Source organism: Rhipicephalus microplus, chromosome 3 (assembly GCF_043290135.1).
Source record: "Rhipicephalus microplus isolate Deutch F79 chromosome 3, USDA_Rmic, whole genome shotgun sequence".
NCBI lineage: Eukaryota > Metazoa > Arthropoda > Arachnida > Ixodida > Ixodidae > Rhipicephalus > Rhipicephalus microplus.
Window position 1 is genome coordinate 93,358,144 of NC_134702.1, and position 18,545 is coordinate 93,376,688.

Consider the following 18,545-nt stretch of genomic DNA (forward strand, 5'->3'; position numbering starts at 1 on the left):
TAACGTCTTATAGTCACCGCCACAAACCACAAGAGAAACTGCGAATGGTCGGTCCTTCAACTTTTGTTCTCCCCGCTTCTCGCTTCCACTATCCTAAAACCTGATGTGTTAGCAGATGGTTAGTGGTTATCCTGTACATCAAATCCCCCTCTTTCATTACATTGCGGCCGCGTCAGGAGTAAAAACATGGATGCAAGACGTGCTTCTGCTCATGAAGCGAGCGCACAAACGTCACACAAAGAGTTACCGCAAGCGCATGCGTACAGACGCGTTTTTCAAAGTGCTTTAAGAACTATGCTTGCGAACCATCGCGTTATGGCGCTGGGCGCGCTTTCGCAAGACTGCCTGCGCAAGACTGACATGCGAAGTTTCACCATGGCGCACTCGCTCCTTTCCCCTTTCCTACTGATACCAACCCTCTCCGACCGATTCGCTGTGAAGACGGAGTGCAAAGAAGGGGCAGTATAGGGGAATGGTGGCCTCGCGCACGCCTGTGGGAACAAGGTAGGTAATAAACTTCATTAAGATCTAACGAGGAATTACTGGCCCGGGCTAGGCCTCCAGGAGCTGTCGTCTGCTGAGCATCGTGCGATGTCTCCGGCAAATGGCCTGGTTCGCTGGGCAGCCCAGATTTGGTCCACTGCATCTGGGCTGAAAAGGGCGGCTCGCCACCGCTCAGCCAGTCGCCCTGGGGTACACTCATGCTCGTCCGAGTTGTGGCGGCGAACACTGCACTCACACTCCTAAAATAGATGCGCCATGTCGGCTGTCTCGTGTCCGCACCACGGACAGCCGGGTGACGGGTGCAGCGAGGGACACAGTCTATGCAGGTGTCGGGGATTTTCAAATGTGTCGGTCTGCAGACGCCTCAGATCAGACGTCTGAGGCCTTTCTAGCTGCATGTGGGGTGGTGGGTAACGTCGTCGCGTTTTTCTGTAATGGTTTAAGATCCCGTGGAAGGTAACCATGATGTCCATGCAGTCCTGTAAGGCCTCGGAGTCTGTTATCGTCGTCGCAGAGGTATCAGGTCCTCCGACCTTAGGTGCCTCGCCACCGTCGATGTGTCGCACATCGGCGGCCCTTTTGTCTGCGTCGCGGCAGGTTAGCAGTCTCGCGACGAAGTGGGCGCGCTCGTTGTGGTTCGACAGGAAGTCAGATATTTGGTCGCTGCCAAGCTCTCCCACGTGTGCGGGGAACCACTTGAGAGACTTGGCAGCAATCGAGTGAATGAGATTTTACGTTCACGGCGGAGAAGAGCAGCACAAAGCAGGGAACCGCGGTAATGCAGGTGAGGGAGGACTGTGGAAGCAAAACAATGAATAACGAGAGCGGCGACAAGAGCCATTGTGCCAAGAAGGATGCTGTACAACACTTTACGGAAGCGCTTTGTAGCTTCATTGGCATTTTTCTTTTCATTACGACCTTTCACACTATTCGTACGAAATCTTTATTGTATTGATTGTGTATTTTTCATGTACAGTATCAATGAAGCTCTTCATAAAGGAAATAAATTTAAAGTCTGTTGTACACAGTATAGACAGCTGAAGGATGAGTTTACTTAGCGGTTTTGTTACAACTTATGTAATGAAGCGGGGCTATACACTTTTACGTGTGAGGCAACGCACGAACATATAGACCGGAGTCGCTTTTGACACCGTTTCCTCTCCCTATTTATTACCCCCCTTGCTCTAAGGCCGAAATGACAGAGTATAGCATGTAACTGGCCCTGTCTTTATTTACACGTACACGTAACTAATAAGCATTAATTCATTGACGTTTGTTTCGACACCCTTATGAGGAGGAAGAAGCGTTATCGAAAAGAAAGCAATGAATCACACAATTCTGCGTGCGCAAGACACGGTATACTCCGTACGTAGTTCAGAAGCGCAATTTATGGAGCATTGTTCCTTAAAGTAACTACAATGGGACTTCTTTATTTTCTGTTTACGAGGTCATTCAGTTGTCTCAGCATGATTGATCACGTTACAAAAAAAAAGACAAGCATTTGATAGCCAGTACATAAATATATCTTGACTTAGTCGACATACAGTTGCAAACTTGTCATTATCGTGTGACGAGGTGGCCGAGAGGTTAAGGCGATGGACTGCTAATCCATTGGGCTCTGCCCGCGTGGGTTCGAATCCCATCTTCGTCGAAATTTTTTTCACGCTTTTTTTTTTTTGCATGGGCCTTACGAAGTCATCACCACAGCAATCACATTCACAGAGGTCGGTCCTTCGGCTTTTGCCCTGTTGACTATCCCGATACCTTGAAGTATAAGCAAAGCGTCAGTTATTACCGACTGCTTTACTTTTCGCCCTTATCGGAATGCGGCCGCATCAAGGGTATGCATCCTCGCGGATGCACTTGATGTCTCCCGCGAGGATGCCTAGCGTCGGAGTCGCCATTTTGGGGGCCCGTGCGCTGGCCGCACGCACAAGAAAGAAAAAACGAGCTTCACACGCTGTATTCAAGATACGTACAAAAACTTGGATGTCTAGAGAAGTCCAGAACACTTGCAGCGCGCCGAAGCAGGCACAACAGGACGGCGCCTACGAACGAACCTTCAAAATGGCGCGGCGATGGCGTTGCCCCCTTGCGGATCAAGACTCAGATGTATGTGCACAGAAGTCACACGTCTACATAAAGGAGTCTACACGCGCGGACTAGCCCGTGCATTCGGACACGTTTGGTGCGCTTTGAGCGCAAAGCACTTTAGGGGCCTGGCTATAGTTTTTCATGAGTAGATCTTATGTAGCGCAATAACGCATAAAATCAAGTGGTCTTTACAGGCTTAAAACAAGCCCAACAATGCTTAAAACTGGGTTAATATAAAGGAACATACCTAACTGTTATAATTAACAAAAGCAAATGAGAACTAAAAGTAATAATAAAGTTAAATAGATAAAAACGCTTTAGAAACGTCCGCACCGCACAAGAGAAGGCGCGCTATTGATCCTACTGGGGCGTCCACTTCCACGACCTCGTTGTGCCGTCAGTAGTGTCGTTTGTCTCCGCTCGTGCCGCCAAGCGTATGCGTGCACACACGGCTCTTCAGCAAAGTGATAGAAGTTACGTTAGGTAAGACTACACCGCGGCGCCGCCTCATCTTCTAAACCCCATCGGGCTGGTGAACGTACTGCAAAAATGACGTCAATGATTAAGAAAAGGCCCTTCAGCCAATAATCTAAAAAGCTGGACAATTAAGCACAATCAATGAGTTAATTGAAGAGAATGCAAAAAGTACGCGTTCGGTTCTACTACAGTTTCGGGCGCGGCTTTTATTAAGCTTCCTACGTGACAGAAACATGCAGCGATTCATTTATCGCCGGAACACCTGCAGTGTTGACTGGAACCGCCTTCCCGGACCCGTGACCGCCATCATCGATCACCGCTTGTTCCGTTCTACACAATCTAGCATTGTATAGCGAAGCCAGCCAACTTGCCTGTTCTCTTTGTACATAACGTGTACACCATTGCAACATGGTTTTTCAAAGAGGGTTCCGACTCGCTCGCTGGATTTCGTGCCGACCGGTTGTGCCCTCGCGATCTCCGATGTCAGCGTAGCTCTGGCCAACTGGGCTCGCCCTACGTAATCTCTTGACGCCTACCTCCGACGACAGTGTAGCTATGACCGACTGGACTCGCTCTACGCCACCTCCTGACGCCGACAAGAGCTCTCGCAAGTGGTGCCCCGTCCTCGGACTCCTGTGACCGTGTTTCAATCTTTCCTATCTCTTCGATATGTCATCGCTCTCTGGCTTACCACCTCACGCCTCTTTCTCTCTCTCTCTACACCTTTATTCCTACCCTTTTAATACCTCCTCACCCCCAACCCTTGTGAGCTACTGTTGAGGTGTCGCTCGCTGAAGCAGACAGTTACGGGGCTCACTTTTCTCTTCCTTTCTCTCTTAGAACCACTTAGTAGTAAGAGGTTTCCGCAACCTACTGATAACTATTACCTTATAGAAGGCAAATCAGAGACGCGATGGATCTAACAAACTTCCCCTACTCCAGCCCGAGCTTCAATGAACACATCTCGATGCATAAGAGATACACGCGAGCAGAGAAATAAATCCCGCCAACAGCTTGTAGCCAGGCCGAGTCCGAGAGCAGTAAACGCGGTTTCTTCATTTTCACATGTCATGGGTTAAGTTAGTGGACGTGCTGCCGGCATTCGCAAAAACATATTCTTGTGAGCAGGCATTCTCGACACTAGCGTATTTGAAAAATAGGCACAGCAATTGGCTGGACAAAGCAGCCGACGACATATGGCTGGTCACGAGAGTGACGTATAACCTCGCATCGATTTGTTGGTACAAGTAAATTTAAGTGAGTTGTTTCATGTAAGTAAATGATTGTTTTACATATACCCTTATTTTTTTTTATTTAGTCGTGAAGCGAATGAAAAATGGTTGCATAAAAGTGGAGTGGGGGGAGGGAGGTTCTTTAATTAACTGACAGGGTTTTGTTTTCTCTAGGACTAACATGCTTGAGAACCTTTCCTCTACACTTCAGCTAACATTGTGTGAGTAAATAAAATTTAAAAAAATATCACCCCACTGCATAATGCGTTTCGTCTGGAGGGTAGAAGAACATACATAAATAAATGAATACATAAATAGATAAATAAGTGTCTTGACTGAATTTATGTGGGAAACATTTACACAGATTCCTTGCTTATTAACGTTGGGAGTATGCGGATCATCATCGCTATGATCATCGTCTAATGTTGCTCGCTCGAGGACTCGTGATCATCATCATCATCACTCCCCCACGCGCGAAGAAGCCGAAGAAGGGGGATCCGTCAAGATTCAAAGTGCTCACACTACAACTCTGGAGTCATGCTTCCCGGCCCAGAAGGATGCCGCCAGCCGCCGATCAACGACGCCGTTACCTTGGCGCCAGATGAAAGCAGAGAGACCCGTCGAAGCGGTACAGACCACGATGTCGACGTCGATAGTATGAGGGAACCCGACGTCACTCTGTCCCTGGTTGACGAATCTACGTCCACGCTGGCGCTGACAGAGTGTCCGATCGACGCAGTGACCCAGACGTCGTTCGCCATGCAGTCTCAGCTGCCGTGTCCATCGTCGCTGACGAATGAAAAAGCACAGCCTGCAAGCTTGCTTAAAAGCTGCAGGAAGTCTGTGGACAGGCAGCGTACTCCGAGCAACGCCAGCGACTCTAAGGAGCGCAACTCGTCTCAGCAAATTATCTCGTCCCTCAGGGCGTTGCGCAACTCTATTTCCGCGCCGTCGACCGTGCTAGAGATGGTCCGCTCGTGCAGCGTGGTGAAGCGCACCGAACCGAGTACCAGCGAAAGCAGCACCGCGCCACGCCAATTAAATCTCGCGGGCCATTCTTTGGTCCTTGGCATCCTGATGGCCGCTGGAGCCAGTGCCGTTCTCTCCTTAGTCAATGTAATCATTAAGCGCCTGGAAGCCGTCAGTTCGCTCGAAGTGCTCACCTTCATGGCATTCGGCGTCTTCCTCGGCATCCTGCCGGCGGCCACGAACGAAGTGCAGCCTTTCGGACCCAGCAGAGCCCAACCGCTGCTTTTCGTGCGCACCATCCTGTCGCTGGGTGCGGCCGCGTTCAGGCTGTCCAGCCTGGCCTACCTGAGCATCGCCGACTCCTCCATCATCACCAGTCTGACTCCGCTCATGGTCGCTATCACGGCCAGCCTCTTCCTCGCCGAGCCCTGCCACTGGACGCAGGGAGTCGCCGTGGCCCTGTCCATATTGGGCATAACCCTGGTGGTGAAGCCACCGTTCCTGGCCAACTCGGGAGTCACCTTCACCAAGGAGCAGTACATCGGCATCGCGTACGGCCTCAGCCACACGGTGCTGAACGGCGTCACCACGGTCTGCATACGGGCCACCAAGGGAGTGTCGCGCAGCGTCGTCGTGTTCCACTACGGCTGTCTGTCGATGCTGCTCGTGTCGGTCGTGTCGATCGTCATGGGCCGGCTCAAGATCTTCTACAACGGCTCGCAGATCGGCTACCTGCTGCTCATCTCGCACCTCACGTTCGCCGTCCAGATGTTCCTCACTAAGGCGCTTCAGGTCGAGAATGCTTCGGTTGTCACCATTGTCAAGACGTCGGCGGACGTCCTCTTCGGATTCGTCATGCAGGTATTATGATTGAGAGGCAGCCTCACCCCGGAATCATAGCATACCTGCAAGTTCAAGGATTCCGACTGAATCCGGAAAATTTCCACAACAGGGTGGGGGCGGGCGTAGGCTCGGAGCGGCCGAACACACAATGGTAGGGTTTCCCAACTAAGGTACGAGGCTAAAAGGGCCAGCGCAAACACTCCCAAAATTTTGTGTCATCAAAACAACCAGCAAAATCTATTTCTGTCAAACAGCTCGCGCGTCTTCCTGCGACACATGTGAGCGGGTGGGACGGCGCAGCTGGCTGCCGCGAAAGCGTGGGTCAAAGCTTCGCTACGTTACTAGATTATTAGATGCGAAGCAGCTCTTTGACTCACATGTGTAACGCCGTACGTACGTGCATCCGTACTAACGCGCCACAACGCATTCCCTTCGCTGCAAATGTTGGAGGGGTGCCAACCAAGTAGGTCACGCCGCAGCTGCGTGTTGACGTGGCGCTTCCCTCGCAGGTGCGCGCTGACGTCACTTTCTCCCTCACCCGCATCTCGCTCGCTGCAGCTGCCGGCTCCTCCGCCCACTAGCTACATTTTCTATCTCGCTTCACCCTCTTGATGTGATCACGTCAAGAGTGACCATGGTTTCGTCCACAGAGGTTGTGGCAAACGACGGCCACACGCACTGTAGAAGACTGTGCGCACTGGCTGCGCGCGTACTTCCGAAGTTTCAAACACACTCCTCTCGGCCTTAGTATGACGGTTCTGGAACTACAGTTCATATCACCTGCCGCAAAATTGGGATGTTCGGAGCATCTGAATTTCGACCCATTGGACACAGTGAAATCTGGCTGGGGAATTGCACGAATTCAGACCTGCCAGTTTCGCACCACTGAGATTCTACTGTACGTTTAGATAAACGCCTCCTAGTTTCGTTAATAAAAAACAAGGGTACCTCAATTTGGTTTCAAAGTAAGCGTGAGTGCTCATCCGAGTTTCCAGCACCTCGCGACATCGCCACCGAGTGTTGCGTAGACCGAGGCACCCGGCTCATCGCCCTTCTCGTTCTGTTGGGCTGTTCTCGAGGTGGGTTTGGCTGCTTACGTCAGGAATGCATCGCTTTTGCTGATGGAGACAGGCTCGAAGCACCACATTGTTTTATTCTTCACCAAGCACTGGTCCTATGACATGAAAACGGCACCCGCCACGGTGGTCTAGTGGTCGTGGGATCGAATACGGGCAGCGGCGGCCGGGTATTTTTGATGCAGGCGAAAATTCTAGATGCCTGTGTACTTTGATTTTGGTCCACGTTAAAAAACCCAAGCTGGTCAAAATTTAATGACCCTCCACTAAGGCGCCTCTCATAACCATACCGCGGTTTTGGGACATAAAGCCCCGTTATAATTATTTGAAAATGCCGCGTTCGGCGTCACCGAAACTTGAGCTTTCTTGGGAGCTCTCCCGCTTTGAGGCGCTATAGTTTCTTACGGTATATAGGCTGGCGTTTCTAATTTATTTATTTATTTATTTTTACATAATAAAGCCCAATCGGGCTATCGCAGGAGTGGGTTTGCTATACATCAGCACACACAGGAATACAACTCTTAACAGGAATAGAACTCTTAATAAACAAATTCCGAATCAATAAATTCATGCAAGAAATCTTCGAAAAGCTATGACCCAATACATTCCATTTTTCTATAGTGTGCGGAAAAAATCTGAATTTAAATAGGTTAGTACGTGGATGGAATGGTGTCAGGTTGAGTTTGTGGCTATTCCTTGTGGGTGTCAGTTTGTCAGGAGACAGATATTCGTTAGTTAATGCGTAGTGTGGGGCATTAACAAGAATATGGAGCAACTTTAGGCATTCAAGCTCGCGTCACTCGCACAGGGTTTGCAGACCTAGCGTAGCAAGTTGAGAGGAGGGTGAGAAATTGCAGTCGTAACAGCGGAAAATGAAACGGGTGGCTTTTTTCTGAACAGATTCTAGTGCACTGATGTCCGATTTTCTATGAGGGTTCCATACGGGGCAAGCATATACGAGGAATTGACGCGATATTTTCAGCTGACGACAGTAGCATTTGACATTAATATAAGACGTGCTAGAGCATTTGCGATTCAACACTGCAATTACACAGAGCTACAATTTATGCTAAAAAGTTGCTGTCAGGTTTGTTGTTTTTTATTACAGAAAACATTCTACGTCAGGAGTCATTTAACAAGCGCGGCGAATGTTAAAACAAGACGCCTTAATTACAGGTGAGATGTGCAATAGGCACCCATCCCTATTCATAAAAGGGGGGGGGGGGAGAAGGAGATGGGCAAGTCTGCTCTATGTCTACAGAATCAGATCTTTCACGTCTATGGCGACGGCTCATGGGCAAGTTTTGGACGCTTATGTAGGCCGAGGACGACCGATACTATTGCATTCTAAAAACGGTTCACTTCGACCCACCTTCATTCCCGGAAGGCCGCTGCCCATAGGCATGCAGTTGGTTGCGAGATTTATCCCACCATTTCATTATTATATATTCATCCATTCCAACTCTTGATTTCGCTCCACCTTGACTTGCCCCCCTCCCCCCCTTTACGAACCCTACCTATGAGGATATATACGTATACACTTTTAGCGCTTCGGGACTTGCACTGGCTATACGCTGAAGCATTTCAGAATATGAGCTAAAGGCACATAAAATTCTTATTCCTTCTAATTGATAATTGGAACGTGGAATTCTGCTCTGCACGATGCGCACACGATGTTGGGCACAACTCTTTCATGCAGGCCGTGTTCCTGAGCGTGTACCCGGACTTGTTTAGCATGTTCGGCGGCGCCTTCGTACTCTTGGGCGTACTCATCATCGGACTGCGCAAGATCGCCCAGGCAGCCGCACCCGACTCTAGACTCAGAGATAAACTTCGATTTCTTTTATAAATACAATCTAATATTTTTTATCGCCTTATATATTATTTTACGGTAGCATACAAATGCAAACTTGTTTACTGCACATTTATTTAATGACAAACTACATAGTTTACAGAAGTTTAGACAAACGCATGCTCAAGAATATCGTGCATGACGGATACGATTCACTTCTATTAAATGCACAAACTCATGCGGGCAACATAATATGTTACTTATATGCACCAATCGCAAAAATCGAAGCCTTTTAAATGGGAAGCATTTCTTAGCAATCGAAAGATCGTTGAGCATTTTTATCCACTAATCCATTTGTATATCTGTATGTTTATATCTAGCCGCCTGCATTTGAGCGCCCTTGTGGTCGCCTCTTCAACTTTGTACAGACCGAAATTGGCATACGAAGCTATGAAGGTCAGACGGACATGACTGTCTAGTCACGTGGTAACTACCGCGAAAATCCTGGCTCGTAAGTCACGAAACACTTTCCTCCAGTGACATGTGGTACATACCCGCATAACACGGACTGCGGTATGTGGGTATGCACCACTGGTGATTCACAGTTTATACCCAAGAAAGGCGAGAATAGACATTGATAATCTAAGTGGGAGAGGGTCGAAAAAACGTGGCATCAGCCGCATTGACTTAAGAAAGGCAAACAAAAATAAGGATCCCGGCAGAAATTAAATCCTTATATTATACATGAGAGTCAAGTATTCTACCACAGAGTCATGCAAGGTCTTAAAACAGCTTTGGAAAAAGACCAAACGCGCAAGAATTATGTCGTTGCAACGTAAATTGTGGTTGCCGTGCTGGCTGTCTAATTTTATCACATGGTAATAAACATTTCTTATGGACTCTATAGGGCAGATATGTTTTATCAGCTTAATGTCAAGTTTGGTTCTAGTGTTGGCTCCGCTTTTATGACAGTCAAATAAACTTTACATTTGTACTCCTACGACTTGGCAAGCTATATTCTAGCACTCCTCAACCCCAGAGCTGCACATAACGAATGCTAGATATGATATTCACGGCAACACACGCGAAATGTGATTCACACCATAGCGTGCGCTTTGTTTGAATAAAACCGATGTCTGTGCTCAGACACATATGCCGACATTACGTGCCTAGTAAGCATACGATGTGCACACTACTCAATTTACAAAAAAGATGATCTACCGTTTAACATGACTCAACGACTATGGTTCAAACAGCACCTAATCCTTGTTTTATTTATTTGTAATCATCACCGAGGGCTTCATGACAGTCTTGAACTTTGGAACCCTCGTCTGTATGTTTCATGCCTGGTAACATCTTTTTATGTCATGATGATAGGTAAAAAAAAATTGGCCATGTATCTGCATGTTTCACTGCAAATATCATCGAAAGACGATAGCCTTGCGTGTGAAGAGAGTGAACAAAACGTTATTTGATGTTATGCATGAGAAAATCGGTGAATTGTGGTTAAATTGTTGCATCGAAGCACCCCAAGAAAGACTACTGTCTTTAAAAACAGAACTAATTCACTCAAGGTACTCTGCTGCCCCCCCCCCCCAATCAAATAAATAAAGAACAGCACAGACAGCTGCTGGCTGACTGTGTCGCATGGAACAGTTTCCCACAATGCGTGGGATATGGAATTTCAGCTACCGGATGCTCTTTTTACAGCTCAGTCATCAGTGTAACTGTATAAATTGCTCTAGAACGCTGTGTCGCTGGTATTCTCTACACACGTAACGTACCGGAAGCTATATTTCAAGAGGACATCACAACCATGTAATTGTCGTATGCATGAAGCAGTTATTTTCACAGTATTAAAATAAGATTGTATTTTGCCCCTTCATATTATCACCTTAAAAAGCTTTATAATCTAAAGCTTAACTTTAATTTGTGATATGCTCACAGTTATCCTCCACCCATCGTTTCTAAATTATACCAGCATATGTACCCGACACTTCCCATATACCTATATATATATATATATATATATATATATATATATATATATATATATATATATGCAACTTCGTAAATTTGGGTATGATAGTTTGCATCATATTCGACCTTTTCAATGTCAGTAACGCGGAGCGGAGCCTCTTCAATATTCATGATGCAAGACCAACTAACCCAAAGCTTATCTTTTACTGAATCAAGCAAACACGATATTTTATGCAACGTGACCTTTGGAGACATTACTGAAGACGTACGTACAAAATTGCAAGTGACACCCAACATTCCATTCTTTAAGCCTTAAAATAGTAAGAAGGTGCACAAGTTATGCAAGTGAATACGTATACACTAACGCTCAGTAGTAACGTGTGAGTTTGCAATAGTAACCCCAACTGGCACATTCGTGGAGACTACTGATGTGGCCCCACCATGCAAAAGTATAATACTGTTCAAATACAACCTTTGCGCATTTCAAACAAGGCAACACTGGTAGATAAAAAACGAAATGATCCACCCTGGGCTTTGAGAAAACGGGACACCAACACGTCAACGCACAATGGGCAGCCTGCCCATCTTTAATCTATTTTGCAGCTGCTGCAAACAACAAGGAGAGAGAAAAATAGAGCATTGTGTACAGCAGTCAACAACTCTTTTCAACAGCGGCTACCGCCACACACAGATAAGTCAGACATCAGATCCACAACGAAAAGCACTCTGGAAACGCAGACGTCAGCGTTGCACAAACATTGGAATTGGCTTTTGTGATGCTGCAGATGAAGCTGTGTGAGAAACTGTGATGTGTTTGGAGAGTTCTGTTTGTCTACGCATCTCATTTACGCATGCTTTAGCATTTGCATCTTTTCCCTCTAAAGCAAGCCTCAAGCAGCATGTCTTACTTCCGACAACCTTTGTGAATGAAAAGCAATAATGCGAGGAGCCCAAATGCCTTCAATCGTTGATTTACTCGGACTATTCACAATGCATTTCAAAAAATCTATTTGACGACAAGGTATAACTACACACCTTTGTAGCCAGTGCTTTTCCAGAAAATATGTGACAATATATATCAGGTGCTACCGTAGAATAGAGCATTTTGATAACTGGCCATTGAAACAGAAATCAAACTAAAACAGTGACTTACATACAACAACCCAAGCAAGCACCACAGGTCTTTGTGTACACATATACATCTATGCATATTGCGAGTAGTAATAGTAACACAAAATGGTTGTGTTTTGCTGTGGGAGAGATTGCATCAAAAAACAGTGAGCATTTTCTTTTTTGGCTCGCTAATGTTGAAGCTGATGATATAAAAAACAATCCAGTAAGTAACAAATTAACTACCTAACTTACATCAATACTTAGGAAATCAAATGTCATAATGTGCCACTGAAAGTTTGACTACATAAGATCCCTAATGCTGCCCCCTGCACAGCTGGCTAGAAAACAACACAGATTATTAACCATGTGCAATAACATTCTGAAGCAGACACATAACAGCAAAAATACGAAAACTGTGATCAATCGCTCAACCGCAGCGGAAATTTGTGTCTTTGTTGAACACGGGGCTAAAAGGCAAAAACGCACAATTCCGAATGCCTTCCTTTTAAGCGTCTCTCCTACACAGGACAAGAACACAGCTGCGCTAGCATTACCCTACATACACAAACTTTAGCGCTACATAATTTGCTTCAAAAAAATGCATGAGGCAACAGGAAGCCTTCTTGTTTTGATAACATAACACACGGCAGCTGCTCAGCACACTTGTACACAAAAACATAAGAACAATGCAACTACAAGTTCCAAGTCTTCAGACTTCATCGAACATCGTTCGTCACTCAAAAAGCCAGCAAAAGTTCCACAACAAGACTATGCCTATTCGAAAGCCTAAACCTATATCACAAACTTCTCTTGCTGGCAAACAATCGAGGAGGGGAGGGGGAAAACCGGGTTGCTTTCAACTTGAACGACTAAAAAAAAACAGAACCAGCAAGCATTACGTGCCCGGGAAAACGTGACGACGCGCCAAAAGGCGCCATTTTCCAAGCTATGTACACTGCAGTCAGGCCATCTTATATGATGAAAAGGCTGCGGAGATGGGGGGAAGGGTGAGGCACGCAATGTTTTCTACTTTAGGTGGGTGATGTGGGAGAAGAAGACAGCGAAGTGGTACGAGAAAAGTGAGAGCGTGACACATCTGGAGAGCTGAGACTCTGAGCGTCTTCCACGTCTGCCTCGGCACGCAGCCACCCCCTCTGCAGCATCCAGCATCATGACAAGATGTAGTCTTCCATGAGTAGGGGATCATCGTTCTCCAACATGTCTAGGGCCCTCGCTTCAGCTTCGCCGTCACCTGTTGACAGGAGCCGTATTGTCACTGGCCTATCCGAAACTCAAACCTCATTATAACAAGGTTGCATCTAACACGAAAACAAGCTTGTCATATTCAAAAAATGGTTATTTTTTTCCACACTATTTCTATTGAAGACCTTTCTTGATTTACTTAGCCGATACTTTGTTATATCTGGGTTTGTTACATCGAGGTTTGAGTGTATTTACATATACATTTCACATACTGTGCATGGAACCAGAAGCATTTGTAAGGAGGAGCTGCACTACTTCAGTACAGCAAGGTGTAGTGTCCTTAACATTATAAAACACTTATAGGGGCACTGAAAAGAAAAATGAAGAAAAACAGTGGCCCTCAGACAAATGTTTTCTGGCTTGTCTTATGTGGGGGCGAGTGAAGTATCTTTAAACTTTATTTCCTCGACTGCTTGCTGCAACGTCCATCTATGGAACATAAAATCAGAGCAAAACTGCTAGCCCACTTACATTTCCCGCTGACCTGAAGCTCACTAATATGGGGTCACATTCTCGTAAAGGAACAGCTTAGCAGACATTGGGCCCAGGTGAGCACGCCGCTTCGTACACATGTGCTTACCCTACACCCATTTGCAATTTGAATGAGTCGTACTGCGCTCACAAAAGTGTAGGTGAGCTAGTTAAGAATTTGAATGGCTGTATGTAATTAATAACTATTGTTGTATCCATTACCAAAAAAAGTAACTAAATACGTTTCGTGTTACACTAACAAAAAAGGAACGCGTTACCGCCCTACGTTACCAACAGAAAAATGTAACGCGTTACCGTTACAGTTACCAAAAAAAAGTACCGTATTTACTCGATTCTACCGCGCCCTCGATTGTAACGCGCACCCGATTTCCACCGCGAAAAAAAAAAAAAAACGTAAGACATCGATTGCAACGCGCACCCATTTTTTTTCGCTGGCCCGCACGATCACACCACTCGAAAAAACGATTCCTTTCGGGATTGTCTTCCATCTAAATATGAGGTACGGGCGAAGCTTGTGCCCATCTGACGTGTAACAGAGCATTGCCGTCACTGTAGTTTTACCGTGGACCGATGTCAGCACGCGAACTTGCTTCGCCCCCTTCTTCTCGACAGTTGTGGTGCCAGGCATGTCGAAGTAAAGAGGCGTCTGATCGGCATTCCAGATTTGCCCAAGCAGGTAGCCGTTGTTGCGCCGCAAGTTTAGGACGAACCTTTGAAAACTGTAAAGCTTTTCATCGTACTTCTCCGCAAAAGTTTTCGCATATGCATGTTCCCCTTTGAAGGGAAGAGCCTTTCCTCTTCATATAGTTAATTAGCCAGCACCTGCTCGCTTTAAACTGGCTCCGCATTAGACTTTTTTCTAAGACTAATTGCATAGCCCGCACTTGGAGCAGTTCTGTCATCACGGGCCGCTGTGTCGCTCGCTGCTCAAGCACATACTCGCCGAGCAGCTCTTTAATTTGCGGAAACCGACCCTGCTGTGGTTCACTGAAGCCTTTGCGTGAAGCTTTGCTGTCGACAATCTTCTGCTTTTGTTTCCGCCGGTCCCGCACGCACGTTTCGGGAACGACCGCGATGCGGCCCGACTTCCGTCCGTTTCTGCACACGCGATGACTTTTCTTTTAAAAGCGGCATCGTGGTGCGCTTGAGTTTTTGGAGTCGGCCCTTTCACGTCGTCGATGCTAATGCACTACTAGATGACGAACTCCTCAGCACACGTACGAAGTGCCGCACATGGTAAACACATAGGCAGAAATAGCCGACGCACCATGCCGACGCACGTAGGGGGCGGCCATTTTGGATTTGCGATGGCAATAGATTGACCGTAATTTTTTGTTCGTACTCGATTCTAACGCGCATGCGATTTATGAACTCGCTTAACCGGAAAAAAGGTGCGCGTTAGATTCGAGTAATTACGGTAACTGACGTTACCCATCAATAACAAATATCAATCATTTCGTTTTTGCTGCAGGAACCGTCAGTAAGAATATTTTAAGGCTCACACTTATCTTTCACAAAAAAACTTCTAAGCCAAACGACAATTATAACCAAAATGCTGATTCAACAAGATTTGTTTGTACAAATGCACTGAACTTTAGCAATGTCGTAGAGCTTATAGTTAGTTGCCTCTATGGTTGCATGCGATGGCTTCAGACTCTAGCACATGGTGAAGCCATTTCTCTCAAAGTCACATCATGCACAATACGAGATTCAATCATCAATGCCTTAACATGAATTCCCAGAAACGAGCCCAGTTATCTGTTCTCGTAAGAATAAACGCTCTCCGCTAAAGACGCGCCACTGGACTCTCAACAAATTTACGGCAATTTTTTCAGCGTGCTTCTTATGGCAAGATCAGCGGCAAGATCAGCACGGAAAATTTGTAGTAGTAAAGAATTGTTTTAATGGCCTGTTCGCCTGGGAATATATTTGTGCGTAAACATTTCTTGTTCATTTTAACCGGTTTACTTAACACAAAAATTGGAAGTGTTTATAATTAGAAACGTTAATGAGAACACAGTATGCCACTGCTATACGGACCCAGTTCAGCATGCCAACAAATTACATCCTCATCATGCAGTCGACAAAAAGGTTGGGCATACCATCGACAACTTTCATGGTACAAAATAGATTGGGGCGTAAAAGCGCTTCATCAGCTTTCTACTACTCTGCAGCAAAAAAAGGTCTATAAAGGTCTATAAAACCTTTTTCATGAAGAGAAGAGAAAAATCACTTCCTTTCTGGACTGTTGGGCGGAGGTACAAAAGCTGCATGTCGTCTCTGTGCTGGTACAGAATTGTGGTGCTGTCGAGCACAGAGCGGCAGCCGCAGCGATCACAATGAATAGCCATAAGACCGTCGTTCTTATTCCAAACATTATTGTTGTGCTCTTGGAGATTGTCATTGAGACATCTGCTTGCCTGGCCGATGTGGCAGGCTCCACACACACGACAAATGGACTCTGTAGACTACCCCCACCCCCCTTTCGCATACATTCCAGGAACCGATTACGGTGCCTTACTTGGCATCCAATTTTGTGCCTCGTGACCGGACCTCTCCTCTATGAGAGCGAGTCTAACTTGTGTAGGGCAGAGAAAACCCCATGGACACCAATGTGCCGGCCTATCTTTTTCAACCCATGAGGAGAAAGCTGATGTTTGTAAGAAATAACCGCGACTTTTTCGCATCTGCTCATGCTTCCCTGTATGCCATTATCTGCAGCACGTTGTACGTGCCCCTGAGCTCTGTAGATGCTTTCGGCCACAGCAACCAGCAATGTCTCAGGATAGCCAACCTTTCCATGACGAGCCACAGTACACTATACCATCTTATGTCCGCGCAGGTAATCGGTGCCTGCTATAGATACCCCCCGCCCCCCAAATTCCTCGAACTAAATTACGTCCACACTTTCTTTGTCAATGCCTGGTAGGCGACAGCGGTCCAACGCTGCAACAAAGGAATTCGTTGGGGCGAGTTCTGGGAATGTGGCACCTTCGGAATAAAAAAGTAACAAGTAACGTGGCACCTCACTTTACCGAAAAATATTAAAGAAAGTATGTTGCCCGTTACAGTTGCAAAATTGTAATGAGTACATTGCTAAGTTACTGAGAAAACTAACACATTACCGGTAACGACGTTCCTTGTAAGGCGTTACCACCAACACTGCTGATAACTGTTGCCTGCTTCTCTGAGAAGACAAATTTTTTTAAATAAAAAATTACAACAAAAGATGTAATCTTCCTTGTTGTCCTAAGCATTAGTATTGTTGAGCACCTATTATAAGCTCCTAAACTTCATGTTGCCCCAAAGCACCCCCATTTCAGCATTGCTTGAGACTCTGTTTATAAAAGAAATACTTTAGTGCTGAAACTTCATAAATTTGTCTTGCGATGCTTCCAGTACAGCATGGCAAGCATTGCGTCACAGCAAAAGCAAACAGGCAGAGAGTCTTTAGACTATTCGAAAAAGCAAGCCTGCCCTAATGGTTGCCACAACACACATTCAAACGATTAGGGAATGAAAGTTGTTGGTGGTGTGACGAAAAATGAAGAAAATCCTCTGCTTGCCTCTGATGTATGAACAGAGGACAAGAAAAAGAATAAATCAAGCCAAGATGATATACACACCTTCGTAGCCATCCAGATCCCAAACGTCAGCGTCTTCGTGAAAGGCTAAAAGAAACACAAGCATAACTTGGTGACAAGAGAAAATAAGAACGTACGTGTATGTACTCCAGCTATGGTCTGTTACACACTCAGACTGAATGCTTTCAGAGCGCCAAGAAAAATTTGGTAGGCTTGTGCGAATAGTGGATTTTAGGTTCAAAGTAACTTCGAAACGAATAGTGATTTTGGTAGAATAATTTTGAATTGAATGGTATATATTGTAACGATGTTGAAGGACTGGGGGTATAATAAAACGTATTTATTAAAGGGCGAACCTGTGCCCACAACTCAAAGGGACTATGGTCGTAGCACGTTACAGCAGAACGGCAAGATGTCTTCTTCTTCTACTTCTTCAAGAAGAGTCCCAAGCGCGTGGCACACATCAGCAGGGGCCAGCTGGGTTCTCGTGCTATCATCATCGTCTCTGTGCGCGTGGTGATGGGCGCGTTGTTTGAATGCAGGCACTATGTCGTGGCATAATCCCCCTCCTCACACGCATCGTCCCGATGCGTCAGGCAATGAATAGATTCGTGGTAGGCGTAGGCGTCACTGGTCTTCCGATGATCTCTCATAGTACGGCTTCATCCGGACTACATGTACAACCTCTGTAGGGTTGCGGCGTTTTGAGCTCCCGTGTATAGCGGATCTGACTTGGTAAGTTACATCGCTTACACGATGGAGTACTTCGTAAGGCCCGAAGTAGTGGCTAAAAAGTTTTTCAGAAAGTCCGCGGCGACGCACTGGGGTCCATATCCATACTTTGTCACCTGGTTGAAAATGCGCTTCGGTACGACGCTGATTGTACCGATAGGAGTCGATACGTTGTTGGCGGCGTATTCTGTATCTCGCCATCTGTCGTGCTTCCTCGGCTCTTTGCAGGAAGTCGTCTAGGCCAGGTGGATTGCTGCTTTCATCATTCAGTGGTAACATGGCATCCAGTGGAGTGGTGACTCTTCGGCCGAATACAAGTTCAAATGGTGTCACTCGCGTTGTTTCTTGAACGGCTGTATTATATGCGAACGTGATGTAGGGCAATATTTCATCC

General features: G+C 46.3%; 2 protein-coding genes and 1 non-coding gene across 3 annotated transcripts in view; 2 read left to right on the plus strand and 1 right to left on the minus strand.

Moving 5' to 3' along the window:
- Positions 1–2,073: 2,073 nt before the first annotated feature.
- On the plus strand, positions 2,074–2,155 carry TRNAS-GCU (transfer RNA serine (anticodon GCU)). Its single transcript has one exon. It is a non-coding gene; the product is annotated as a tRNA-Ser (tRNA).
- Positions 2,156–4,796: 2,641 nt separating this feature from the next.
- Positions 4,797–6,480, plus strand: LOC119185330 (solute carrier family 35 member G1). The gene has a single exon (XM_037434392.2). It carries the CDS (start codon positions 4,845–4,847, stop codon positions 6,144–6,146), a length of 1,302 nt encoding a protein of 433 aa, XP_037290289.2. The 5' UTR covers positions 4,797–4,844; the 3' UTR covers positions 6,147–6,480.
- Positions 6,481–12,817: 6,337 nt separating this feature from the next.
- Positions 12,818–18,545, minus strand: part of LOC119172108 (putative RNA-binding protein EEED8.10) — a 63,079-nt gene continuing 57,351 nt past the window's right edge. The window contains exons 19-20 of the mRNA XM_075889993.1: positions 17,462–17,506; positions 12,818–13,332 (exon numbers count right to left, since the gene is read on the minus strand). Of these exons, the coding sequence (XP_075746108.1) occupies positions 13,250–13,332; positions 17,462–17,506 (128 nt within the window). The 3' untranslated portion in view covers positions 12,818–13,249. The remainder of the gene's footprint in view (positions 13,333–17,461; positions 17,507–18,545) is intronic.

What these genes read in the sequence shown, in the direction of transcription:
- LOC119185330 (XM_037434392.2), top strand. Translation starts at nt 4,845, where the DNA reads ATGCTTCCCGGCCCAGAAGGATGCCGCCAGCCGCCGATCAACGACGCC.